The sequence below is a fragment of the Corvus moneduloides genome, chromosome 22 (assembly GCF_009650955.1).
Source record: "Corvus moneduloides isolate bCorMon1 chromosome 22, bCorMon1.pri, whole genome shotgun sequence".
In the NCBI taxonomy this organism is placed as follows: domain Eukaryota; kingdom Metazoa; phylum Chordata; class Aves; order Passeriformes; family Corvidae; genus Corvus; species Corvus moneduloides.
Window position 1 is genome coordinate 3,366,923 of NC_045497.1, and position 25,264 is coordinate 3,392,186.

Genomic DNA, 25,264 nt, shown 5'->3' on the forward strand with positions numbered 1-25,264 from the left:
GCAGCTTCCCATAAATATTTATGCATGAATACCTGATTTGGACCACAATTGCAGTGCCCTCCCCAAGCCCAGCACCCAAAAGATGAAGGCCAGCAATGTGTCACGAGCTGTCAAAGTCCACTGTCCCCTGGCCAGAACTGATCCCTTCTGAGCTGGTCCTCTGGTCTCTGGCCAAAGGCATGCACCGGTGTAGGCACACGTGTCCTCACGGCCAGCCCGCGCTGGCACAGTGAACTGGTTATACTGGGCGCTTCGGCCTCGATCAGACCACCCCAAAAGCAGCAGCTGGGGTTGCCAGGAGACAGAAGCTGCTCATGTGGCTCATAAATGAGTTCATTACAGGTCATTGGCTTCTTCAGGTGGCTGCTTGGTTAAACCCAGGCAGTGCTCCCCGGAGCAGGACCTACTTCTCTGCTGGCCGGAGCCCCTCCAGGGGTGGTGGTGGCCTGGTGGGTGGCAGGGACTGAGTGGCTGGAAGGGAAGACAGGACAGGTCAGTCCTCGCTGCGGACAGCCCTGCTGCAGGACTGACCCTTCACACCCTGCCCTGCTGGGGGGGCACAGCCTCCTCCCCATTCCCCTCCCCACTGGGAGCACTGGTTGCAGTCTCTGGGTTTAGGTCAGACCCTCCTGCCCCCCACCCCCCTGTCCAGCACCCACGGGGGTCACTCTGAGCCAACAGGTTCAGTCATGGTTTGGGCAGAAATGAGGAGTGTGGGGGTTCCGCTGCGGTTCCATGGGATCATTGTTCCAGCGTGCTCCTAAGAGGGTGGGATTTGTGCCCTGGCTTTACCAGGGGCACATTTGTGGCCAGGCTGCTAAACAGCTTTATTTCTGAGGCTTCATAAACCTCCCGCATGGCTGCAGCGACAGCAAATGGGTCAGACCAACCGAAGGGCTTGGCAAGAGGCAGGTGCTACCCTAAGTGACTGGACTGAGTTGATTTACTGCTCCCAAACCCAACCCCCGGAGCAGCGCCCACAGCCCGAGCAGGGTACAGCATTCCTGCGGGTTCTGCTGTGGGATTCCCCAGCGGCTGCAGCCGGTGGCATTGGCTGCACTTGTCCCTGCCCTGCCCTCACCTTCCCGGCATGTGGGTCCCGTGTGGCCGTTCAGGCAGAGGCACTGCCCATTCCTGGCGTTGCAGTAGGAGCTGCTGGGGGCACACTGGCAGGCCAGGCGGCAGTCGGGGCCGAACTGGGTGGGCCGGCAGTCTGCAGAGGGTACAGAGCTGCTCAGGCTGTTGCCCGTGGCAGCAGCCAAGCAGGAATGCTCAGAGCTTTCCCGGGATGCTGCAGAGCTTTGTGGTGGAGGCTGGGTGTGGGATAGGGCAGAGAGAGCTTTTTGCCGTGGTGACACGGGACGTCAGAACATCCCCAGGATGTTCCTTCAGCCTTTAATCCTCAACCTTTTGGCCGTGTCAATCTGAACACGCGGGCTCTGGCGGCTGGGGGAGAATTTGCATTCAGATCTCACTGCAAACAGGGGCCAGAGAGGAGAGTGCCACTGCCCCTCTCGCTCTATGAGATGACACACACCAGAAAAAAAAGCCCTTTCCAGCTTCCTGGCAGCAAAATTCCCCTCACACAGCCCCCTTCCTCCGCTGGCCAGCTGTGCCTCAGCTCACCTGCAGCACACGTGGGGCCGGTTTTGCCCGGGGGGCACAGGCAGCGCCCCGTGGCCGGGTCGCAGGGGACATCGCTGGGGCAGTCACAGAGCCGCTGGCAGCCCTCGCCGTAGGTGCCTTCCTTGCAGCCTGCGTGAGACATGGAACACATCACCCGCACTCGTGCCCACCCCTCGGGATCCGCCGGGAAGGGGACGAGGCTGGGCGGTACCTGTGTGACAGCGCTCGCCCCGCAGCCCAGGGGGACACCGGCAGCGCCCGGTGGCGGGGTCACAGCCGGCGCCGTGCTCGCAGTCGCAGCGCTCCCGGCAGCCCGCTCCGTGGAAACCCGGGGGACAGCCTGGGACGGGAACAGCTCGTTAGAGCGTGCGTGGGTGCAAGTCCGCAGCAGCGCTTCGGTCAGCCCAGCAGGGAGAAGCAGCGAGCCTTTCTGCCCGAGAAGTGCCCAGGCAAGCGCCGTGGCGGTGGCAGAGCCCCGCGTTCAGCTGCCGAGCACCATGCGCGGCTGCACGGCATTTGCTCGGTAGCCAGCACCTCCGGGCAGTGTGTGCCTTGGCAGGGCACCGCGGTGGCCGTGGGGTCACGCAGAGATGAGGAATCACCTCTCTGCCGCTGCTGCCTGGGAAGCGCTCGCTGTGAACCAGTGGGAAAGGGAGAGCCCCGCGGTGTGTGGCACTGGTGTCACACCCGTGTCCTGCGGTCCTGCTCTCCGGACGAGCTTTAGAAACCGCGCCCCGCCCCAAGCCGAGGGTGTCCCCGCCGCCAGCACTCACTGTGCTCGCACAGGGGCCCGTAGTGGCCGGCGGGACAGCGGCAGGTCCCCGTGGCCGGGTCGCAGCTGGCGTTGTGCAGGCAGGAGCAGCGCAGCTGGCAGGCGGCACCGAACTTTCCCGGAGGGCATTCTGCGGGCGAGAGGGAGCGGCAGAGCTGCTCAGCAGCCCCACACCTGCGCTTCAGAGGGCTGCGGTGAGGCACGGGTGGCACAACAGAAACTGGACCCAGTATGTGAGCTCCACAGTTACTGGGTCGGTGCAGGACAATCCATCCGGACCAGGGTTACCTAATTCGCAGGATTTCCCCGTCCAGCCCGGCGCACACGAGCAGGAGCCATCGGCGGCGTCACAGAGCCCCCCGTTGTGGCAGGAGCAGGGCTGCTGGCAGCCCACCCCGTACCGGTGCTTCTCACAACCTGCGGGGGCAGAGGCAGCGGTGGTGGGCACAGGGACCGCGAGCAGAGATCTCAGGGCAGGGAAATGAGTTCCTGCTCAGGACCTCTCCCAACCCACTGCCTGACAGTCCTGATGCACAATCCTACGGTCCGTACTTGCCTTGCTCACACATGGGGCCAGCTCTGCCTGGAGGGCACACACAGTCTCCGGTGACGGGGTCACAGGGAACACCGGCCCCGCAGGAGCACAGCCCTGCACAGTCCTGGCCGTAGCGGCCAGCGGGGCATCCTGGTGGGAGGAAAACCTCGGTCACGCCAAAGCAGGGCTGGGGAGGTGGGAGGTGGGAGAGGGAAAGCTTTGCAGAGCACTGGAGCTGAGCGATGGGAGGCAGAAGGAACCTCCAGCCCTGCACTGCTGTATCACGGAACCATGGAATGGTTTGGATTAGAACAGACCTTAAAGATCATCTGTTTCCAACCCCCTGCCATGGGCAGGGACACCTTCCACTAAGCCAGGTTGCTCCAAGCCCTGCCCAGCCATGCCCATGTACAGCGAGGGCACGGTGTGTCAGGAGAAATCACTTTATCATAAAATAAACGGAGCAGGGAAATGTTTCCGTGGCTGACAGCAAAAACCATCAGCTGTGGGCTCATTCCCTGGGACACAGCAGGAGGGCCCTGCAGCCAGCACAGGTGCTGAAAGGACGCAAGGAGCTTTTCTCAGGTGTCAGTCCCTGGTCCGCTGCTCATCCTCCACAAGGTCAGCAGCCCTTCTGTGGGCAGGATCTGCATCTCCCACCCCTCACCTCCCCCTGAGGAGGCTCCCCTGCTTTCCCATCCCCTCTGGCTGAGCCAGGGCTCACCGATGCCGCAGTCAGCGCCGATGAAGCCTGCCGGGCAGTGGCACATCCCCGTGGCAGTGTCACACTGGCCCCCGTTCTTGCACTGGCACAGCCTCTCACAGTCACGGCCGTACCACCCCGGGGAGCACTCTGAGGGGGCAACAGACAGCAGCCTCAGTGCCCAAAAATACGAGCACAAGGTCCAGACACCCCGGGAAAATCCACCAGGTGGGTTTGCGTGGGTGTTTCACCAGGGAGGAGGCAGAGAGCTCTGCTGGGAGCGGGTCTGTGCCAGGCTGGCACCACCCGAGGGGTTCTGATCCACTCTGTCACACAGAGCAGCCCCAAAGCACCCAGAACTCAACCCACACGCCTCCCTCACAGCACCGGGATTTCAGCATGCAACAGCCTGCAAAGGGGATGCAGCGGGACCAGAGCAGGACTCACCCAGCTGGCAGGTGGGACCGTGGAAGCCGGGGGGGCAGACACAGGCCCCGGTGACAGGGTGACACTCCTGGGTGGCTCCAGCACACTGGCAGATCTGAGCACAGCCCTCCCCGAAGGTCCCTGGCAGGCAGGCTGTGAGGAGACACGGCACCAAGGTGGCTCAGGAGCCATCCCACCCCTCTTTGCAAGGCTTTTTTTTCCCCCTTTTTATTTCTAGCCAGGATTTAGAGAGCCTTTTAAGGCAGTAAAAGTTCTCCGTCACCCAAAAAGCAAAGCGACCCACATGCAAAAGGTTCCTTCACTCCAGGAAATACTTAGATTGAAAGGAAAAGCAAGTACTTAAAGGCATTAGGTGCCTTTTGCTATGCCAGCCCCACCTGCCCTCACATTTCTGCAAGAGATGGCAAATCCAGCACTGTTCTCTGCATGAGGAATGTGCTCACGCACCTCTGTCTCTTCCAGGCTTGCTCATACCCACAGGAGCTCATTTTAATAGTGATTTATTGCTAATCCTCTGGATAAATACCCAGCTCTGATTTCCCACTTGGCTCCCTCTGCCCCGCTAACATTCCGCAGGCATGTGCCCAGCTGCCAGACTGGGAGTCACTCCTTGGCACAGCTCTGCTCAGGCTGGTTTCCCTTGTTTATCTTTTTCTTTCCCCCCCTTCTATTTTCTGTAGGAATTGCTTGACCCCTCACGTTCCCAGAGCCTGGCAGCAGAGCTGTAAGAGGTTCATTCCCATCTCCGTACATTTTTCACATCCAGAGCCGGTCAGTCCCGGCGGGCAGCCGCACTGGCCGCTGACATGGTGGCAGGGCACTCCCAGGGGACAGGCGCAGCGGCTGGCACAGTTCTTCCCAAAGAAGCCTGGCAGGCAAGCTGTGGGAAAACAAACAACGGGATGTGAGTCTCCTGCCTGGATTTTAAGTTAATGTTAATGCCTGGAAGGCATCAGAACCCGAGGGGCTCCTGCCCCAGTGCCAAGCCAGCCCAACAGCCTCAAAATATATTGCCACAACTTGTAATTCTCATTAAAAATGAAGCTCCCCTCCTTCCCAGGCTCTGGAGCATCTGCTGTTTCCCTGGATTTCCCTTACCCAGGGGTGTTCCTCACCCTTCTCGCAGCGCTGGCCCCTCCAGCCACGGGGGCAATCGCAAGCGCCAGTGACGTGGTGGCACGAGACGTTGTCCCCACAGTCACAGAGCTCCTCACAGCGTGCCCCAAACAGCCCCTCTGGACAAGCTTCAGGGATGAAAACACAGGAGAGAGGACAAGTTGCACAAAAAAAGTGACTTTTTGGGGCTTTTTCCAAGTAGTTCCACAGCTGACTGGGCCTGTCCCTTGTGCACACACAGGCAGCCTGAAATATAGCCCTGGGGAGCTGATAGGACCCTAGCTTGTTCTTTTCTTAAAAAAAAAAACCAACATAATTTCTACCTTTTGGGTGGGTTTCTTCATTAATTTGTATTGAAAGAATTTATAGAAGTGCTTAGCACTGCCTGGTGCTGCTGAGGCTGCGTGTGGGGCTCTGAGAGCCTGTGACGATGCTGGGAGGGGACACTGTGCCTCGGGATGCAGCAGGACCCAGCGAGGTGATTCGTGTGGCCAAGCCTCAGCTGCCAGCTGATTTACAGCCTCCTGAAGGGAAGAACATTCCCAGCAGGAAACCTGAGAGCGGCTGGTGGCAGCTGAGGCTCCAGTGGCAGCTCCCTTGTGCCAGACTTCAGCTGGCAAGTGCTGCCACTGGACTTTACGCCCTGATTTAAGGATGTGCCAGGCTGGGGTGTCATGACCCCAGAAGGGAAGAAGCTTGTGGATCTCTGCTTGGTGTGCTGATGCGTGAGGAGGTCCCTGTCACTGCTCTGAAGGCCAAGAGCCTTTCCAACCTTTCCTCGTGGGAAGGAGATTGCCAGGGTGTGTCATAGCTAAGGACACAGCAGACACGGAGCCACCAGGGGACAGATGGTGTGGTTTGCTGGGGCTTGGGAGCAAAGCCAGGCCCCGAGGGTCAGTGTGATACAAGGACACACAGGAGGAAGAATGGGAAGGGGATGATTCTTCTGTCACCCACTGTGGCAGAGGAAGATCCTCCTCTGGCACTTTGGTTTCACCCTGCAGGGTTGCTGTCCTGCCCCCATCCCTGCCTGGGGCCTGTGGCTCTGCACTGATGCCTGGGGATCTGTGCCTTTGGGAATCCATCCCCCTCCCACCAGCACTGCCACAGGCTGCTCTGGGTGTGCACCAGCACTTTCAGGACAGCCCTCAGAGGACAGGAACCAGATGGGGTTGGAACTGGATGATCCTTAAGGTCCCTTCCCACCCAAACCCCTCTTGGGATTCAATGGAAGGAGAAAGCGCAGCAATGGGCAAAACCGGGGCACAGCCAAACCCACTGACCTGCCAGCTCCCTGCTGGGCCAAAATCTGAATTTTATGTCTTTGCTTAAAACCCCAGAGCCTCCCTGTGCAGCACCAGGTGCTGCCAGAGCCATCGATGCCCAGACCAGAGCCCCCCGCGCCCCACTTACGTCTCTCGCACTTGTCGCCGGTCCAGCCGGGCTGGCAGAAGCAGTGCCCCGTCCGGCGGTCACAGAGCCCCCCGTGCTGGCACTCGCAGCGCTGCTGGCAGTCCAGGCCGTGCTGCCCCTGGGCACAGGCTGGCAGGGGCACAGGGTGAGACACTGCCCCAGCTCCCACCCTCCCAGCTCCCACCCTCCCAGCTCCCACCGCCCCACCCGCACAGGAAGGACTGTGCACCCCAACCCCTCGCACGTCACCTCCAACCTTCAGAGGGACTCCAAACCAGGACCTGTTTGCCCCAGAGCCATTTCCCCAGCTGTTTCCTCACCCAGCTCGCAGGCCAGCCCGGTCCAGCCCGCAGGGCAAGCACAGGCCCCCGTGGCCGGGTCACAGGTGCCGCCGTGCTGGCAGAGGCAGCGCTGCTGGCAGTTCTTCCCGTAAAAACCCGCCGGGCAGGCTGAGGGAGAAGCAGGACAAACATCCCAGTCAGGACACAGCTCTGGAGGCTTGTGCCACGCTGCCAGAGCCGTGGGTGGATGGTCTGATACAGAGCCACGCTGATTTTGATGCAAGAGGAGCCAGTGACCCCCCCAAGGCTGCTCAGCTGCCCACAAAATGACTTTTGGTATTTCACCCGCTTGGGTAAGAGGCAGCAGCATTCCGCCCACCCCGAGGAATGCATTCCTTCCTGAGCTGCCAGGGGAGGCAGGCTGGGCTGGGAAGGGTTACCTTGCTGGCAGGTGGGTCCCGTCCACCCCTCTGAGCAGAGGCAGCGGCCGCTGATGTGGCTGCAAGAGGCGTTGTTGAAGCAGTGGCAGGTCTGGCTGCAGTCCTGGCCGTACCTGTTCTCCTGGCATGCTGCAGGGGAGCAGAGCAGGCAGGAATGGTGGGCAGGGGGTGGGAATTAGAGCAGCCAGGCTCCTACCAACCATCCCAGGGGCTGGGAGAGGACCTGATGCTGGTGCTTGGCTGCTGTGTGAGGTGGTTTTGTGGTGTTACAGGGAAGTAATGTGTCCTACAGGCCAGACATCTGAACACAGACACTGCCATCACTACCTATTTGGAAGGAGCTTTCTCCTCATTGTATCCAACCACAACATGCTCAGGCAGAGCCCCCCACTCTGAATTCAAATTAAATTCCACACAGGGAAAACCACAAGTGGGGAACAGCCAACCCAAACCTCCGTATCCTATGACCTGGCAGCAGAGACAGCCCTGGCTCCAGAGTGCCCGTGGAGGGCAGGGTGGGCACCTGGGCACAGACACCTACCCTGGGCACAGCGGGGGCCGGTCCAGCCGGGGGGACACTGGCACTGTCCCGTCACAGGGTCACAGTGGGCACCATTCAGGCAGTCACAGGCCTGCCGACACTCCAGTCCATAAAATCCATCCGGGCAGGCTGTGGAAAGCAAAGGAGAAATCCACACAAAATGCAGAGCTGGAGCTCTCCCAGTGGGAAAAGGTGTCCCTTGGTGGCCTTTGTGGCCGACGTGAGGCTGCACTGGTGTGACAGCCACTGCTAAGGGCAGCACATATTAGATGTGAGTCCACTGTGGATATTTCAGGTACAGGAGAGGGCAGTGGTGGATCAGGAGAGTGATGGCATGAGGTTCCTGACCACGGAGAGGCTGCTGGGGGAGCCAGATCCCTGCATCCAGGGACCCCTCCAAGAGGCTGCTCCAAGACCCTGTGTGCAACACGTACACCCTCGGGTGACCACACCAGCTGTACAACCACTGGGTCACCTATTATTTACATTTCCATAGTCTTTTTTTGTTTCCCTAGACCTTTTCCCTCCGTAAATAAAACCAGAGACAGCAGCTTGCAGACTTGTTCTCCCCATGACCATCCTGAGGGATTCTCTTTGCTGTAGTGGGAGAGCAAAGTCAGACAGGGAGCACAAACGGTCTGGGATGGAGCCCTGGTCCCCAGGTTGAGGTACTCACCGTGCTCACAGAAGGTTCCCCGCCAGCCCGGGCCGCAGGTACAGGCCCCGCTGACGTGGTCACAGGTTGCTCCGTTGTCACACTGACACTGGTGCCGACAGCTCAGCCCAAACCACCCTTCCGGGCACTCTGAAAGAAATGAGACTGAGGAGCCTGACCTTTCCCAGGTCCCAGGGAAGCTATCCTAAGGCAGGGGCTCGGACTCTGAATGGAATAAAAATACCTGGCAGCTTCTTTTTTGATAACAGCCAGCGGGTTCCAATCTGCCCCTAACAGGTGTGTACCCACATCACCCAGCCACCCTGGGGACAGGACCAGCACCCCAGCCAGGGAAGGGGACTGGGCTGGCCCAGTGCCTGGAACACCTGCAGCCCCTGCTGGGTGTAAGGGCGGGCAGGGCAGGGGCAGCACTCACTCTGCTCGCAGTGGCTGCCCGTGTACCCGGCCTCGCACAGGCACTGCCCGCTCTCGGCGCTGCAGCTGCCGTCGCTGTTGCTGCAGTTGCAGGTGTGGGCACAGTCGGGGCCCCAGTGGCCCAGGTCACAGGCTGGAAAAACACAGCAGGAGCCTGTCACTGGTGTGTACCCGAGAGCACGGCGTGGGCACAGTCTTTGCCAGCAGTCACAACGTCCCTCGGGCACAGGGACAAGCACGGCTGCAGAAAGACCAGTGGCACTGCCAGCACTGGGCAGACAGCAGAGAAACCAAAAGGATTTCAGAGAGATTCCCTGGCAGAGGCACGGCATGCAGATGAGAATGGAGCGATGGCAGCATAGCTTGGCACGGGTCAGAGTGGCCCAGGAGGGAAGGTGACAGAGCACGGGTGCCGTACCTCGCTGGCAGTGGTGCCCCGTCCAGCCGGGCGGGCAGCTGCACGTCCCGGTCACCGGATGGCAATGTCCCTCGTTCCCACAGCTGCAGCTCAGCTGGCAGTTGGGGCCGAACCAGCCGGGTGGACACACTGCCAAGGGAAACAGGGAGGGACCGCAGGTGGCTGCTGGAACCTCGGCCCTCAGCAGAGCCGCTGGATCCCGCGGTGCTTCGGCTGAGCCACGAGCACTGCCACAGCTCTGACACCCCGAGTGCAGGTGCTGAGCAGGACGAGGGGCTCAGCATTTTGCCTCCCTTTCTGCTGCTGCAGAAGTTACCACTGTGGAGAGGGGACTAGAGGGACTTTGAAGTCCCCACCCTGCACCCCAATGAATGAGGGAACAGAGATGTGCACAGTGCTCAGCCTGCCCTGCTGAGCGTGGCAGTGCCTGTCGGTCACTGGATGCTCCAGGTCAGCAGAAACGCCCCCCATTCCAGCTGGAAATGGACATTCCAGCTGAGGGACCCACCCCAGCCCACACTCACCATCCTGGCAGCGCTGGCCGGTGTAGCCGGGTGGGCACAGACAGGCTCCGGTGGCAGGGTCACAGCTGGCGTTGTTGGCACAGTCGGGGCAGATCTCCTGGCAGCCCGGTCCCCAGAGACCCTCAGGGCAAGCTGGAGCGTGAGCAGACAGAGAACACACAGCACCGGGATCAGAGCCCAGGTGGCAGAGGGAAATGTCTGCCCTTTTGGGCTCCCTCTCGCCGTCATTGCTGTGCTCATGCAAGACGTGGACTTTTGTTCGCAGCACGTGGCCACCAGCAAGCACAGCACGGCCGTGCCTGTTCCACAAGCAGCGTGCGAGCCCTCTGTCAGCGCTATTCTGAGCTCGCTCCAGGGTTTTCATGCCAATTTTGGATTTGCATCCACTTGCAGGGAGCTCCAAGGGCTCCTCAGTGGGAAATGGTGCTGCTGGCACAGGGACTCCGCAGCTGCTGTCACACCACAGACAGCACATCAGTCACTGCTCCAGGACCCGCTGTGAGTCGCAAAGGAGGAGCAAAAGGCTAAGAACTGCTAAAACTAGGGCAAGAATCCTTCTCCAACTGGTCCAACTGCTCCAGGGCCTGGAAAAAAGGCAGCTTGAAATGTACGGTAAGCACTGTGCACACGTAGTTTCGTTGCTCAGCCAAACTCTTAGGAGAGGGACATCTCTATGTGACTAACACCTTCCAGCTGCTGCAATTCTGCAGAATCATGCAAAAGCTTTTCATTTCGGACTCTCTAGTTTTCCAGCAGTTCAAGAGTAATCTGGTGAAGGCAATTAAAAACATGCACGGGTAAAGAAAGTTTCCTCTCCTACGTTAAGGACTGCAACAACCGAAAACATCTCTTCATCTTTTTCATCGTGTGTGCTTGCTTGTGCTTCCCTCAGCCTCGACAGCAGAGCAGGGCTGTTGTTTAGGACTCGCCATCAAAAGCTGCAATTTTTTCTAATTTTCCACTAAGATGATTCTAATTGCACTGGGTGTTTTTAAACTGCATTTCAGCAAAAGAAAAGTTAACGGCTCTACACCTGACTCCCTCCCTCTGTACCTAAATCCCTCTCTCAATGTGTTCGCTCTGCTGCCCGTGCTCACCTTGGGCGCAGTCGTGTCCCATCCGGCCGGGTGGGCAGTGGCACTGCCCCGTGCTCCGGTCACAGGATGCTCCTCCACAGGCACAGGGATGCCGACAGCCTGCCCCAAATGTCCCCTCAGGGCACTCTGTGGGAGAACAGCAGAGTCAGAACTTCCCCCTCAAGGTGCCCATGGGCATTTTACCAGCCCAGCCCTGCAGCCCGAAGGAGCCTCTGGGTCTGTGGGGAACAGTCAGCTGTGAGAGGTTCCCACCTGTGCTCCTGGCTTAGTGGGCATGGTGGTGTTTGCTCAGAGGTTGGGCTTGATGGTCTTGAAGCTCTTTTCCAACCTTAATGGTTCTGTGAGCCTGGGCGTGACCACTCCGTGGGCCACGCTGGTCACCTCCAGCATTGCCACCACCACTGTGGTCAGTCTGTCCGTCACTTCTCTCTTGTTGTGTGTCCTTCCAACAAGAATTTCTTCATGTTGAGTGACCACTCACATCCCCAAAAGCTGAGGCCAAACTGGTCTCCAGTGTTTGGATAAAGATTGTGCCCAAGCCACCCTGCTCTCTGTGGGCTGGGGTGCAGAGCACTGGGGTCACAGCCCCACACTAAACCACCCCTTGGCTTTCCCAAGACGCTGTGAGGGTTTTTATCTCCCTGGCTGAATGCCTCCAGGATCTGAGCACCAGGATTTTAAGAATCAGCCAGGTTTGCACAGATGGACACAGATGGAAAGCAGGAAAGAAAGAGCATCTTCATCCAGAGGAGGAATGATTGCTTTTCCTTCCCTCTGCTCTGGATGCCAGCGTGGTTCTGCCCATAGCAGCTCGGTTTGATCTTTGTACCCCATGCCACAATTTAGCTGGTGCCATGCAGACTGAGGCCCCCAGACCCAAAGATCCTTAAATCCTCTCTGAGTCCCCCACAAGAGCTCCACGCTCACCAGAGCCAAAGCTCTGTGAAGCTTCAGCAGAGGCGAACACGCCGGCACTGACAAACCACGGGGGAAACGCAGCGCCTCCATTTCCAGTGACACAGTGGAGTTTTTGTTATTCCTCCTCTTTGCTAATTGATGGCAGATGTTTGTCTTCACCCTTTAATAATTTCCAGACCCGAACAACAGCCAAGAGCCTACTATTTCTATACAAATATTTGTGTTATTTCCTGTGACTCCCCCCTACAGCCTTCAGCTCCTTTCTTACCCTTTTTAAAAATATCCCGAGCGGGAGCACCCAGCCTGATGAGGCTCCAGGGGCTCCAGGGGCCACAGCATCCCACCACGGGGGGCTTGGGGCTGTCAGACCCTGCCAGGGGGCACAGCCCTGCAGGAGCTGCTCCCATCTCTCCTGCCAGCACTATGGTAGCACTTGCACTGGGATTTTTTGCTGCTGTCTGCAGCTCCTGTTGCGACCAAGTCCTGTCAGAGATGGGGCTCTGCACCATGACCCTGTGCTGGCAGATTAATGAGGCTGAGGGTTGTAACTTCTGGGCTGGGGTGAAGCAGTGCATGGCTGAACATCAGTTAGTGCAGAAACTCCCGGGATGCTCCAATCCAAATCCAGATGTGGCCACTTCCAACCTCTCCATGCAGTGTCTTCTACTGCTGCAGTCTGTCTTCCAGTGTGGACTCAAGTGTCCAGCTTTTTCGCATTTTCTGTAGGATCCAACCAGCTGAAGGCGGTTCAGGAGGCTCCAGCCTCACAAGAGCAGGAGTAGGTTGATTTTCAGTCTCCACTCAGCTCTGCAGTTGGCAGAACTTCTTCTTTTCCAAGCGCTGTGTTCATATTTTGTAATCCTCACCTCGTGCCAGTGACTCACTGCCTTTAGGTTCTCTCAAAGCACCTTTGTCTGACCAAAGTGAAGCTCTCTGACACACCAACTGCCCCCAGGATCTTGAAAACTGCACTCTCAGAGCCTGAGAGTTGGACACAGTTAGACATACACAGAGCTGGGCAGTTCAGTCACCGCCCCACCGACTCCCAACATCATGGGAAGAGCACAAAACTGCTCTAGGAGGTTCACACAGAGGCAGAAGTTTGAATTCTAATATAAATTAAATGTAAAATACTCTTTTGCCCTTGCAGATGAAGTAGAATTTCAATATGGAATAGAGAATGGAGCAGAAAATGTGATATTGTTGAGCTGGGCAGGGATTGCCTGGAAGGGAAAAGACATCAAGGCCAGGGAAAGATAATTAGATCCCAATCACCTCCATCTACCAACACAGACATGTCGGGTGGCAGGGTGAAGTGAAACCTTGTTCTCCTCTTCTGAATCAGGCTCATTTTATATGAGCAATTCTCTCTCCCACTTTAAGGAGGCGGCAGCGTCTCACAGAGACCTGTGGGTGGCAGCTCCTGTGTCCCCCAAAGCCTCTACTGGCCACCCATCAGATCACCTGCAGTGGCCTGGGGCTCTCAGGGGATTCAGGAAGTGCTTTTGTGTCGTTTGGTGAAGCAGAAGTGTGAGGATTGCTGAGTTTCCAGCCCACACAGAGCTGCCCTGCACGGCCCTGCGTTACCTTGGTCGCAGTGCTCCCCGTGGTAGCCTGGGGGACACTCCTTGTGACACTCCCCGGTGACAGGGTCACAGGGCACTCCTGGCGAGCAGCTACACTTCTTCTTGCAGCCATCCCCGTGGTATCCAGGGTCACAGCCTGTGAACAACCATAATTAGAGAGAAAGAAGCTCTGAAATTACTCCTCGCCCCTGGCAGAGCCCAGCCCCAGGTGCTGAGCACCCTCCTGAGCTCCACCACCCACCACACAGCTCCTGCTGAGCACTGAACGTGGCTGAGGGTGAGCAGGGCGTGCTCCTGAGTGAACAAGAGGTGAGGCAGCCTGGGAGGGTGGAAAGCGAGCAGAGCTTTCCCCCTCCCAGAAAATTAATGTGGGGAAAAGAGGCCACGGGACAAGAAAGGGGGATGCTCTGGGGGTGCTTCGTGGGAACAGAATGACACCAGGTGACACCAAGGTGGGAGCGAGTGCGGATCTGCTGGAGGGTGGGAGGGCTCTGCAGAGGGACCTGGACAGGCTGTATGGATGTATGGATGGATGTATGGATGGATGGATGGATGGAACAAATCCAGGGATTTGAGGTTTAACAAGACCAAATGTTGGGTCCTGCATTTTGGCCACAACCCCTGCAGCACTACAGGCTGGGGACAGAGCGGCTGGACAGCGGCCAGGCAGAAAGGGACCTGGGGGCACTGATGGACAGCAGCTGGACATGAGCTGGCTGTGCCCACATGGCCAAGAAGGCCAGTGGCACATGTATCAGGAATAGTGTGGCCAGCAGGACCAGGGAAGTCATTCTCCCCCTGTAATGGGCACTGTTGAGGCTGCACCTTGAGTGCTGTGTTCGATTCTGGGTCCCCCAGTTTAGGAAGGATGTTGAGGGGCTGGAGTGTGTCCAGAGAAGGGCAACAAGGCTGGTGAGGGGTCTGGAACACAAGTGCTGTGAGGAGCCAGCTGAAGGAGCTGGGGCTGTTGAGCCTGGAAGGAGGGAGGCTCAGGGGAGCCCTCATCACTCTGTACAACTCCCTGACAGGGGGGGACAGCCAGCTGGGGGTCGGGCTCTGCTCCCAGGACACAGCGACAGGACAAGACACAGCCTTAAGCTGTACCAGGGGAGGTTTAGGCTGGACATTAGGAAGAAGCTCTTCACAAAGGGTGACTGGGCATTGGAATGGGCTGCCCAGGGAGGTGGTGGAGTCCCTGTCCCTGGAGGTGTTTGATGAGAGCCTGGATGTGACTCTCAGTGCCATGGTCCAGTTGACAAGGTGGTGTTGGGTCACAGGCTGGGCTCGATGACCTCAAAGGTCCTTTCCAACCCAGCTGACTGTGTGGCTGTGTGACTCTGTGCCTCACTCACTGTGCTCGCAGCGCTGGCCGCGGTAGCCGGGTTTGCAGCGGCAGGAGCCGTCCCTGGCGTCGCAGTCCCGCGAGTTGCGCTGCATGCACTGGCACTCCTCCGAGCAGCCGGCCCCGAACGCCCACTTGGGGCACGCTGCAGGCAGAGGGGAAAAGCTGGTCAGCGACCCCGGGTGAGGGGCAGAAACCTCCTTCCCAGAAAGGCTGGGATCCAAGGGGAACAGCAGGCATGAGGACCAGCTTACCCAGGTGGCAGAACCGGCCGTACAAGCCGGGATCGCACAGACAGGCACCATAAATCCGATGGCAGTGACCCCGGTTGGCACAGTTGCACTTTTTCCTGCAGTGCTTCCCGAAAAATCCCTTAGGGCACCCTAGTGACAGAGAGAGGTTTCCTGGGAAGATGAGCCAGTTTCAGCAGGTCATTTTAACAGCAGCAGAGAAGCACAGCGGAACCAGAGCTGTGTGAGGCCAGGGATGCACCGAGGGAAGGGATGCAGCCAGGGTGGCAGTGATCAGATTCCCTGCACCAGCTCCAAATCAGCTGTGCAGTGTCACAAGGGATGTCACTTGCTGCCACTCGCCGTGGTGCTCCAGGACACCCATCAGCTCTGCACTCACTGTGACCAGCAGCTGCACTGGTTGGGACAGAAATAACCCACCCACAGGGCTCTCAAGGCTGTCCTCTGTGAGAAAGCAACCCACAAAGCTGCTCCTGTTGAAAAGCCACAGGGGTATTTGCACTATTAAGTGAGTAAAATTATTGGTTTTTCTCTATTATGGCTAAAGATCATCATGGAAGCACGTGGCAGACAGGCTGTGCCAGCAGAGTGCTCTGGCCAGCAGCTGCCCAGCAGCACAGGCCTTGTCCCTACGACCAGAGGAGCAGAGGAAATGCCACCCTGGGATAACAGAGCAATTCTGCATTGTTTATTTTAATTTTACCTTCCTGTTTTCTCTCTGTCCCCCTCAATCACCTCCTTCCTACAGAAAGAAGAGGTCGGGGTATCTCTTATGTTCATTTGCATTCTGCTTCGCTCTCCTCCTTCAGTAATAGCTCCCATATGCTCCCAACATGTGACTGAAGTCCTTTTGTCTGAATCTCCGATTGTCTCCCTCTTTCTGGTTTTCAGATTATGTCCCCCAGATTTTAACCCTTTGGGAGCAAGAAGTGAGCACCACCAGCAGTGAACACCTCCTTTGGGTACTTCAGGTAACTACTGCTGTCACAGCTTTCCAATGCTTTGGGTGAAAATACCTCCATGGTTTCCATGGAAATTTACCATGGAAATTGTGGGTTTGACATTCTTTCCTGTGTCTGTCACTGAATGTCCCATGAAATAGAGATCTCTGCCCCTAGTCATGGCTGAGCACTGGACAGGGACTGCAAAGGTCTCTGAGTGCAAAGACAAGGCAGAACCCCTGGAGCATTGTTTTGTGGGGAAAGAGTCCTTCTTACCACACCTTTTTCTTTTTAAAATGGCTTTTTTCCACACAAGACTCAGTGGTCAGAGGAATCAGATGGTGGATGGTTCAACAAGAGGCTTTAAAGATGCTGTCAGTGAAGAGCTACAAAGGGATGAGTTTAGGGAATCCCATGGGAAACACTTCCAGGCTTCAGAGAAGCACATGTGGGACATCTGAGAGCGGCGCTGGCGATGGCCAGAGCAGCCACTTACCCAGTGATGGCAAACCTCTGCTAAGACATTGACACCAGGAAGGGGGAGGATGGGGATGGCCCCCAGCATCACGGAGCAGGTGAGGGGACACTGGACTCACCGTCCTGGCAGAGCTCTCCGGCCACGCCGGGCGGGCAGCGGCAGGCGCCGGTGGCAGGGTCACAGATGCCACCGTTCTGGCACCGGCAGCTCTGGCTGCAGTTGCTGCCGAAGGTGCCGGCCGGGCAAGCTGGGGAGGGAGAGGGAGATGAGGCTCAGCCCAGCCACAGCCTCGCAGGGCTGCATCCCCTGTGCACCCCAGAGCAGGGGACAGAGCTGCCACTCACTCTGGTTGCAGAGCACGCCAGTCCAGCCGGCCAGGCAGTGGCAGCCGCTGCCCTCGGCGTTGCAGGTGGCTCCGTTCTGGCAGTCGTCACAGGTCAGGCTGCAGTCGGGGCCAAACGTGTGCTCCAGGCAGACTGCAATGAGAGGCACTGTGGGTGAGAACCTCACTGAGACTGCTGCAGCATCCTGGGCACTTTGGGCAGAGAAACGCCCCTGCTGAGGCTGCAGCAGAGCTAGACACAGAAAAGTGCTCGACAGGTCCTGTGCGTTCACCAAACAAATGAACCCAGCAGGAATCATTATTCCTGAAGGGTTCCAAGCAAAGCATGGCACTGAGCGCTGCTGCAAAATGCCCACCGAATTTCTCTGACAGCGTGTGCTCCCCTCGTGCTTCCATCTCTTCCTCCTCTTCCTCGTAGTCGTCGTTGAAGAGCTGGGTGAATTCATCTCGCAGGATGGCGACGTGAGGGATGGGGCGGATGACGGGGCGCCGGCCATCCAGAGCCTCCACCGTGTCCTCTATGGCTGGGGGGAGGGACAGAAAGGGAAAGGAGACAAGGTCTCTGAGAGATTAACAGTGGGGCAAGACCTCTGCAACAGCAAAGGGAAACCAGCACTCTCTGTGGGTCTCAAGTTTGCCCACCTTCATTTTTTATTTTGTTGTTCCCAGTGTTGATAACAAAATAAATGAAGATACAGAAATCTCTTCGATTCTGCAGAGAGAGATTGGTCACTCTATGGCTGGAGATCCTCCAGACCCCTTTGTGTTCTGTTCTCTCACTGATCTCACCGTGTTTTGTCACCTCTAAAGCTTTTCCAAGTTGTTCGTTCAGGGATTTTTTGGCTAGAGTGGGCCCAGGTCAGCTACGTGACCTCCAGATCTCTGTACTGCTGCAAATGACTAATTTGTTATTTCTTATAAGGAAAAGCTGTAGAGGCTGGCAACTGTGGCAGGGGCTCTGGATCTTTAACGTGGAGCCCTCACTGCTGGCTGTGTAGCTGCTGGAGGTGTAGCTGTGCCAGAACTCTCTGCACTTCTTTGGACAGTGTTGTGAATGAGGCTGAAACAGGACTGGTCCTGTCTGGGAAAGCTTTCCAGGGCTGGGGTGAGGCACTGCCACTGCTCAGGTGCTGTGAAGGAGCTGGAAAATGAGAGGTTCAGGGCTAAGGAACTCCAGTCTGTGTGGTCCTGGCTCGGACAGGAGGCAGAGGATGGACCCACTGCCCAGCCTGAGGCAGCTCGGACGAGGCACTTACAGATGCAGCTCCTTCTGTCTTCGTCCAGCTTGTGCCCAATGTCACAGCCACACTGGAATGACCCTGGCTGGTTCTGGCACGTGTGTTCACATCCCCCGTTGTTTGCAGAGCACTCATCCACATCTACAAAACATGGGACACTCCAGTGGGACAGGAGCAGGGACAGGGGCCCGGCCGTGCCTGGCCATGCAGCAGTAATGGGCTGGTGGCATCCTCTCTGCTAAATATGTGGAGCCATCAACTCTAAAAATGGAGTTAAACCACCTTAGGGATTAGGGATGCCTGGGTTTCAACATGAAATGTGCTGGGCTTCAGTTCCCATCCATCATCAATTGTGTAAGAACAGGTGGGTGTGTTTGGCTCCTTCCCCTGGGAAATGTTGAGAGCTTTAGAAGTGAGAACAATTATTAGGGGGATTTTTCCCCACATTCTTTCTGTTGGGAAGGTGACTCATCAGAAGGCTGGCAGGAAAACTGGTAGGAGCTGGGAGAAAATGGAAGAAATGCTTGGCTGTTCGCAACCAGGTAGGACAATTTCTTGTTCTCCTAATTAAAAGCTTCACTAAGTCACCGTCTTGGCTGTTTTCTACAGACACTGTTATTTGTCTTTATCCCTTGGGTGAAAGTGATGGGCAGTGTTGGCCTCTGAGGTTGAACATCAAATGGTTTTTGTGAATTAATGGGGTCAGGCCTGGGCCAGCTCACTCTGAGTCATCCTGATCTGAACTTGACGTGTTCAAAAATCCCATTGTCCCTCTCCAGTTGTGCTGGGCTTGGTGTAGGGGTTAGAACTGAGCTGCCCCACACTGAACAAACTGAGGAGAGTGAACACAGGCAGATTAGAAGCAGAGGGACCCTGCGTGTCCCTGGCTCTGCCTGCAGCCCAGCGTGATGGTGTTTGCACTGACCGTCACAGCCGCAGCCGTCCGTGCCGAGCCTGTAGCCGGCATGGCAGGAGCACTCGTAGCCCCCAGGGTAATTGTAACAGTCTTGCTGACAACAGTGAGAACCAGCGTCACACTCGTTGATATCTAAATGAGAAACAAAGGGTGTTAATGCACTGCGGAGTGGTGACAGGAACTGTTGAACTGCTCCCTGACTAGCTCTGGTGAGCTTCTACTGATCTGCTGCCAAATGCTGAGCCAGGATTCTTGAGTTCCTCCTGAAGTCAGGGAGCTTTGTGTTAGCAGATCATCCTCCCCATGGAGGGAGGAATCCTGAGTCCTTGAGGGAAGCTCATTGTGATTCCCGGTTGGAGGCTGTGGTTACCGGTTTCGTGTCCTTACAAGCAGGGTGATTCCAGCTGACTGACTCCTGCTTAGGGCAGTTTCAGCAGGGAAAAGCTAATTAGTTTGGAAGTAATAATTGCTGTTCGAGTCATAATTGCTGTCCAAGTATATCTTGAGGGGAGGTTTGGGGATGTCTTTGAGCAGAACAATATTTCATCTGCTCTCACTTTCCATTGGCTTCTATCCTCCTTAGCCTGTTTGTAGTGCACATACACAGCAGCCAAGAGGGATCCTGACCTAAGATCCCAAGAGGGATCCTCACCAATACCTGGGATGTGCTTGGAAATCAAGGTCTGGCCTTTTCCTGTTCCTTACCAGTGCACGACTTCTGATCCTCTTCCAGCCGAAAGCCGAAGTTACAGGTGCAGACTGGGCCAGAGCTGGTGTGGTGGCACATGTGGGAGCAGCCCCCATTGTTGGCTTCACAGCTGTTCACAATCTCCATCTCTATCCCTGGAAAAGGCAGCCTGGTTAGGATCCCGTGGGACACATCTGCACACACCGCTGGCCCCTGCCTGCCCTCGGTGCCGTGCCCCCGCCAGCTCCTGGCACTGCATCCCTGCTGAGGAGGGGGATCTGCAGTGGGAAAGGATGGAAATAGCTCAGCACAGAGGCTGCTGCTGGGTGGGGAAGCGGGGTATAAAAAGAAACCTCTGGATCTCACACAACCTCTTAGGGATGGAGTCGTGGAGCAGGCTCTGGACAATCTCTGGGATGAACAGGCTGCGGATGAAACCGCTCCCACTCCTGCCAAGCAGCAGCGTGTGCTGCCAACCAAAAGTTGGCTCAGCCTCCGAGCAGAGCTGTTCTGGTGCCAGGGAGAAATGGGAGCAGCAGAACACAGCTAAGTAGGGAAACATCCAGATGCCTGCAGCAAGAATCGTTAGTTCCTGACATGTCAAAAGTGGTCGGCACAAACATCAATTGCAGCCATAGATCACCCGAGCTTGGCAAGGTTTCTGTAAACTTGTCTAGTTAATTAAGCTTTCTTAAACTAAAAGGAACTTGTTTCATGGAGCTTTGACTCAGTTCTGAACCTCAGGAAAACAATTTCTGCCTTCAAGAACACTGAGTTTTTCATGCATTCAGACCCAAGGAGGATGAAAGAAAGAGAGCTTGATGCTTCCCAGTGGATCTGTGCTTGTCAAAAACAAAAGCTGTGCCGCAGTGGAAGACTTTATTCCACATTTCACAACATGATTGTCATCCCTCTCTTCCCTTTTCTTATTAAAGCAGCACAAACAGGGTTTTGCTTAAAAGAAACATGCTAGGAAGGGCAGGGAGAAACACCTTTCATGTGGAAAGGCTGCTCTGGTGACGCCAGGGCAACGTCAATGGTTATGGTGTGAGATTGGCTGTGTCCCTAAGAAGGAAGTTGTGTACATGCTTTGGCTCTTAAACCTCACATCATCAGCCTGATGCTCTGCATTGCTCTGTTTGATGCCTTTCAAGACCCATTTATGGCCTGTAAAGCTTTGCCCTCATACCCCTGGCAAGCTCCAGCAGCTGCACCCGGGGACCCTCGCAGCTCCCAGCAACACCAGCTGCCACCACTGGGATTGCCACGGTGGCTGGCATCTGTGAGGGGCTGGTGGCTCTGATTCAGCCTGGCCCTGCTGGGGGGCACCAGCTGCACAAAGCTGGGAGCACAGTCCGGCTCACTCTTGCATCACAGAGTTTATTTCTTTCCTTGATGGGAGCAGATGTGATCCCTTCACTGGCTCAATTCCTCCTTCAGTGACACATCTGCAGCTGACTGAGCTTGTCCAACCGAGTCCCCAAGAGCAGAACTTGGCTTGTTTGAGGCCAAATGGCTCCAAATTAATTGCCTAAACCAGCTAAAGTAGCTTCGTGGTGACTTTAAAGACCAGACCAAGATTTTTATCTTGGTGGGGGACTAAACAGCCCCAAAACCGCTTGTGAAATCCTTCAGCAGAGATTGCCGTGGCTTGGCCCTGGCAATTCCCAAAGGGCAGTGACAAACACGTGCCTGCAGCAGCCCACATGTGCCCTGTCCTGCTGGGCAGGGCTGAGACCTCAGTACTCACGGTAGCAGCGCTTGCCATCCGCCCCCAGCTCGTAGCCCGGGTTACAGGTGCACTTGAAGGAGCCCCGGGTGTTGAGGCACTGGTGGGCACACATGGCCAGCCCCGTCAGGCACTCGTTCACATCTGGGAGAGGGAGAAAGCCGTAAGATAAGCAGGCTGAGCCTTAAACATCCTTCCAAAGGGACTGTTGTTATGATATTTGAGTTTTGCACTGGTTTCTTGGACCCTGAACTCTTCATTCAGGTCCAGACCAACAAAGACACAGAGTTAGAAGTTTGGCATTGCTGTAAATCTTCCCAGGAGATTGGATCACATGAAAGTGGGGTGTTTACAGGATCACAGAATCGATTAGGCTGGAAAAGACCTTTGAGATCATCAAGTCCAATCTATGACCTAAAACTACCTTGTCACCAGACCATGGCACTGAGTGCTACCTCCAGGCACAGGGACTCCACCACCTCCCTGGGCAGCCCATTCCAATGCCTGACCACCCTTTCTGGAAGAACTTCTCCCCAATGTGCAGCCTAAACCTCCCCCAGAGCAGCTGTCTGTTGTTACAGACTGCTCGAGCAGGGCTCTTGCACAGACACCAGCTGAGCCATCCATGGGAAGGCGTGTGCATCCCTCCGTCCTGCTCACACTGAGCACTCCCTCATCCATGAGACACAGGGATTTCCCTCCAGCGGAGCTCTGCAGGGCACTCACCTTCGCAGGCCTTGCCGTCGGAGGCCAGCTGGTAGCCGGGGTGGCAGTCGCAGCGGGCGCGGCCGCGGTGGCTGTGGCAGCGGTGCATGCAGCCCCCATTCCTGTCAGCGCACGGGTTCCTCACTGCAGGCAGAGCAGAGAGCCCGGGTCATTCCACACAGATCCTGCCTCCTGTGGCACTGTGGGAGACAGAGCACGGAGCAGCAGGAAAGCCTGCAGTCTGTGAGAGCCTGCTCTGCACCAGGCAGAAAATCCCCGCTGCTGCTCCGTTCACTGCTCCGTCCGTTCAGGAGGATTTGCACGGTGTCAGATCCTGCAAAGGGCCAGAACTAAGCTGGGTAAAACCCCTCCAGCGGAAGTTTGGCACGGGCACATCCCTCTGCAGAGGAATTACTGAGCAAGTGCTGGCAATTTTCCCCGAGTGCTCCTACCCAGAGCTTTGCCAATCTCTGACCTGCTCCAGGACCGGGACAGATGCTCCAAACCCCACTGACTGCTGCATTTGTAATATCCCAGTTGTTCCTTTGGCCTTAGCAACTTCACAGCTCAGGACTTCCTTCCTTCCTGCCTCTTGAATGCCAACTGCTATGAATGAGAAAACCCTTGTGTTCTGTCCCCTTCAGCTTCTCCCCCTCCTGAGCCAGGAGCAGTTCAGCCAGAGAGGGAGAGGATCCCACCCCACTGCCACACTCTGCTGTCCCTCCACTCTCACAGCAGCCTGTGCCTTCATACCATTTCATTTTTGTTGGCTACGCTCCTCCAGCTCTTCCCATCCCTTGGAATAAGCCGCAGGATATGTCCATGACAACAAAACACACAGAGTTTTTACTGGAAATCCCCCAGTCTGATCTGTCGGACGTCTGAGCATCCCCATCCCGCAGCTCCCAGCTGGAAGCTGTGGCTCCCCAGCCCCCCAGAGACTCACGGACGCAGCGTTTGCCATCCTCGTGCAGCTGGTGGTTGTGCCGGCACTGGCAGCGGTGCTGGGCCAGCGTCACCTGCACGCAGTCGTGCTCACAGCCACCGTTGTTCAGGGCACACGAGTTCAGAGCTGCGAGGCAAAGGGACACGAGATTTGTCACAAAAGGATGGCACCTGGATGAGCTTCTTGCACAGGACCAGGGCAGAGTGCACACACTTAAAGCTCGTGAGAATTTAAGACTGGAGCACATCCAGTGACAAGTTCATGGCCAACTTCATGAGCAAGGAGGGTGTTCAGTGGAAGATGTTACCGCAAAAGCCTGTGGGCAGTGCAGGAGAGGCCACCCGCCACCGTGCCAGGTGGGCACCCTGCTCTTTCAAGGCAGGATCAGCTCAAGAGTATTGAGTAGGAACTTAAAACTCTTCTTTTCCACCATAAGAGGTTCCAGCACGCTCCCTGAAGGTGATTCCAGGACATGGGGAGCTGGGTTAGGTCCTGTCCAGCACTACATGGGAGGGAAGCAGGTTTCCTGCCAGGCATCCACCCTCTCCGAAGGGCGCCTTGTCAGCAGCCAGCCTTCTGAGCTGCTGCCGAAATTCCCATCCTTTTGTTCCAGGACAGTCCCTGCACGTGCAGTGCCACAGCTGGTTCAAGGCATTCCCGCTCAGAGAGTTGTGCTCAGGCACATTCAGGTTTTCCTGTAACAAAGTGATGTGGAAAACTGAATTTCTGGCTCTGTGATGTGCCAAAGTGACCGATCACACAGGGTGAGGCCCAGCAGGTACTGCCAGTTCTGGGAACACTCAGAGAAAAACGGTCTAAGATGCATCCTGTGTGTCCATACCTGGACCAGGTGTAACAACCCCCAGCTCAGGGCTCTGAGCAGATTTCTGTGTGGAACCTGAGCACGTGGGGTCCCTGATGCCGTGACCAGCAGCGTCACCCAGATAGAGCACACGAAGATACAGCAGCAGGAGCTCTGATTTCATCCTCAGCGCAGGCACAACTGGGAATGGAGCTTCCAAACTGGAGTTGCTGGCCGTGCCGCAGAGTTTCTGTGTGGCCTTGCGCAAGGAGCCCAGCGGATTCCAAAGAGGCAGAAAACAGAAGGTTTTGCCTGGGCTACGGCACAAAACAGACCCTGTGACCCAGCACATGTACTCCTCACAAGCCTGCTATCATTAATCAGCCTGGCAACAGCCTCCTCCTCCTCCTCCTGTAATCTGGGATGTCTCTGCAGGACCAGCAGAGGGGCAGGATGTTTAACTGGGATGTGAGCACCTTGTGAGCAGCCAGGGGAATGCGTCTGACGCCGTGTTTTTACTGCAGCTCTCCAGGACCATTGACCTTGGATCCAGGAGGAACATGAGCTAGGAAAAAAAGCATGGAAGGACTTTGTGGAGCTGGATTCATGGTCTCCACCAGAGAAGCCGTTGTGGGATAGTGACATGCCTCCAAAGTGATCAAAGTCCCCTCCTGGAGCACTGGATGTCTCCTGAGTTAACCCACCCACTCCTTATGCACCGAGCTTCTCCAAAGAGAGGTGTCCCATATGAGAAGTGGGAAAATGGCCTTTAAACCCTGTTCTGGCTCTTAGGAGCCACCAAAGTGTCACAACCCACTGGGTTGGTGGAACGTGGCTCAAGCCGGCCCCGGTCCAGGATGCAACCCCAGCCCTGGCTCCCATAAGCGGAGCAGAATGATGAGCTGTGGTCTCACACGTTTCTGGCCTATTTTTCAAACTCTGGAATAAACTAACGTGCTGGCTCTGAGGAATCTTATAAGAAAGCTAAATATATCTCTAATGAAAACCATCTCTCCCCAGGCTGATCCCTCAGGTGGTCACAGTGCCCTCCACAACCTCCGGGGCTTTGGAAGCAGGAGAGCCTGGAAAGCAGCTGCCAGTAGAAGTCTCTGCTTGTAACACTCCTCTGAATCCCAAGTTGGGTCCTTGCTCTTGTACATTGGTGAAAACAAATGTTTGGCTCAAGATGAAAATAAAGGGAAAATATATATATTTTTTAATTTTTTCTGCACACCATTCCCCTGCAAAAAAATGTGCTTTAACTCAGAGCTGTGGCTCATCCTCATTCCAAATGTTAAAATAACTCAACTTCTCGTTTTATGCCTCTAATTAACTAAACAACGTTTGGGGGAATAAAAGCAGCTTGACAGGGTCGAGA

General features: G+C 56.3%; 1 protein-coding gene across 2 annotated transcripts in view; it reads right to left on the minus strand.

Moving 5' to 3' along the window:
* Position 1: 1 nt before the first annotated feature.
* MEGF6 (multiple EGF like domains 6) overlaps positions 2 to 25,264 on the minus strand; it is a 75,400-nt gene continuing 50,137 nt past the window's right edge. For both annotated transcript variants that reach the window (XM_032131677.1, XM_032131678.1), the window contains 32 exons: positions 23,085 to 23,210; positions 22,160 to 22,282; positions 21,455 to 21,577; positions 19,722 to 19,859; positions 19,026 to 19,148; positions 18,119 to 18,241; positions 17,219 to 17,386; positions 16,864 to 16,995; positions 16,638 to 16,766; positions 15,104 to 15,232; positions 14,860 to 14,994; positions 13,509 to 13,643; positions 11,004 to 11,129; positions 9,907 to 10,038; positions 9,383 to 9,511; positions 8,966 to 9,097; positions 8,551 to 8,679; positions 7,875 to 8,003; positions 7,334 to 7,462; positions 6,933 to 7,061; positions 6,613 to 6,741; positions 5,199 to 5,327; positions 4,835 to 4,963; positions 4,084 to 4,215; positions 3,658 to 3,786; positions 2,955 to 3,083; positions 2,687 to 2,815; positions 2,400 to 2,528; positions 1,838 to 1,966; positions 1,627 to 1,755; positions 1,082 to 1,213; positions 2 to 471 (listed from right to left, as the gene is read on the minus strand). In XM_032131677.1, coding sequence (XP_031987568.1) covers positions 404 to 471; positions 1,082 to 1,213; positions 1,627 to 1,755; positions 1,838 to 1,966; positions 2,400 to 2,528; positions 2,687 to 2,815; positions 2,955 to 3,083; positions 3,658 to 3,786; positions 4,084 to 4,215; positions 4,835 to 4,963; positions 5,199 to 5,327; positions 6,613 to 6,741; positions 6,933 to 7,061; positions 7,334 to 7,462; positions 7,875 to 8,003; positions 8,551 to 8,679; positions 8,966 to 9,097; positions 9,383 to 9,511; positions 9,907 to 10,038; positions 11,004 to 11,129; positions 13,509 to 13,643; positions 14,860 to 14,994; positions 15,104 to 15,232; positions 16,638 to 16,766; positions 16,864 to 16,995; positions 17,219 to 17,386; positions 18,119 to 18,241; positions 19,026 to 19,148; positions 19,722 to 19,859; positions 21,455 to 21,577; positions 22,160 to 22,282; positions 23,085 to 23,210 — 4,112 coding nt within the window. In that variant the 3' untranslated portion in view covers positions 2 to 403. The remainder of the gene's footprint in view (positions 472 to 1,081; positions 1,214 to 1,626; positions 1,756 to 1,837; positions 1,967 to 2,399; positions 2,529 to 2,686; positions 2,816 to 2,954; positions 3,084 to 3,657; positions 3,787 to 4,083; positions 4,216 to 4,834; positions 4,964 to 5,198; positions 5,328 to 6,612; positions 6,742 to 6,932; positions 7,062 to 7,333; positions 7,463 to 7,874; positions 8,004 to 8,550; positions 8,680 to 8,965; positions 9,098 to 9,382; positions 9,512 to 9,906; positions 10,039 to 11,003; positions 11,130 to 13,508; positions 13,644 to 14,859; positions 14,995 to 15,103; positions 15,233 to 16,637; positions 16,767 to 16,863; positions 16,996 to 17,218; positions 17,387 to 18,118; positions 18,242 to 19,025; positions 19,149 to 19,721; positions 19,860 to 21,454; positions 21,578 to 22,159; positions 22,283 to 23,084; positions 23,211 to 25,264) is intronic.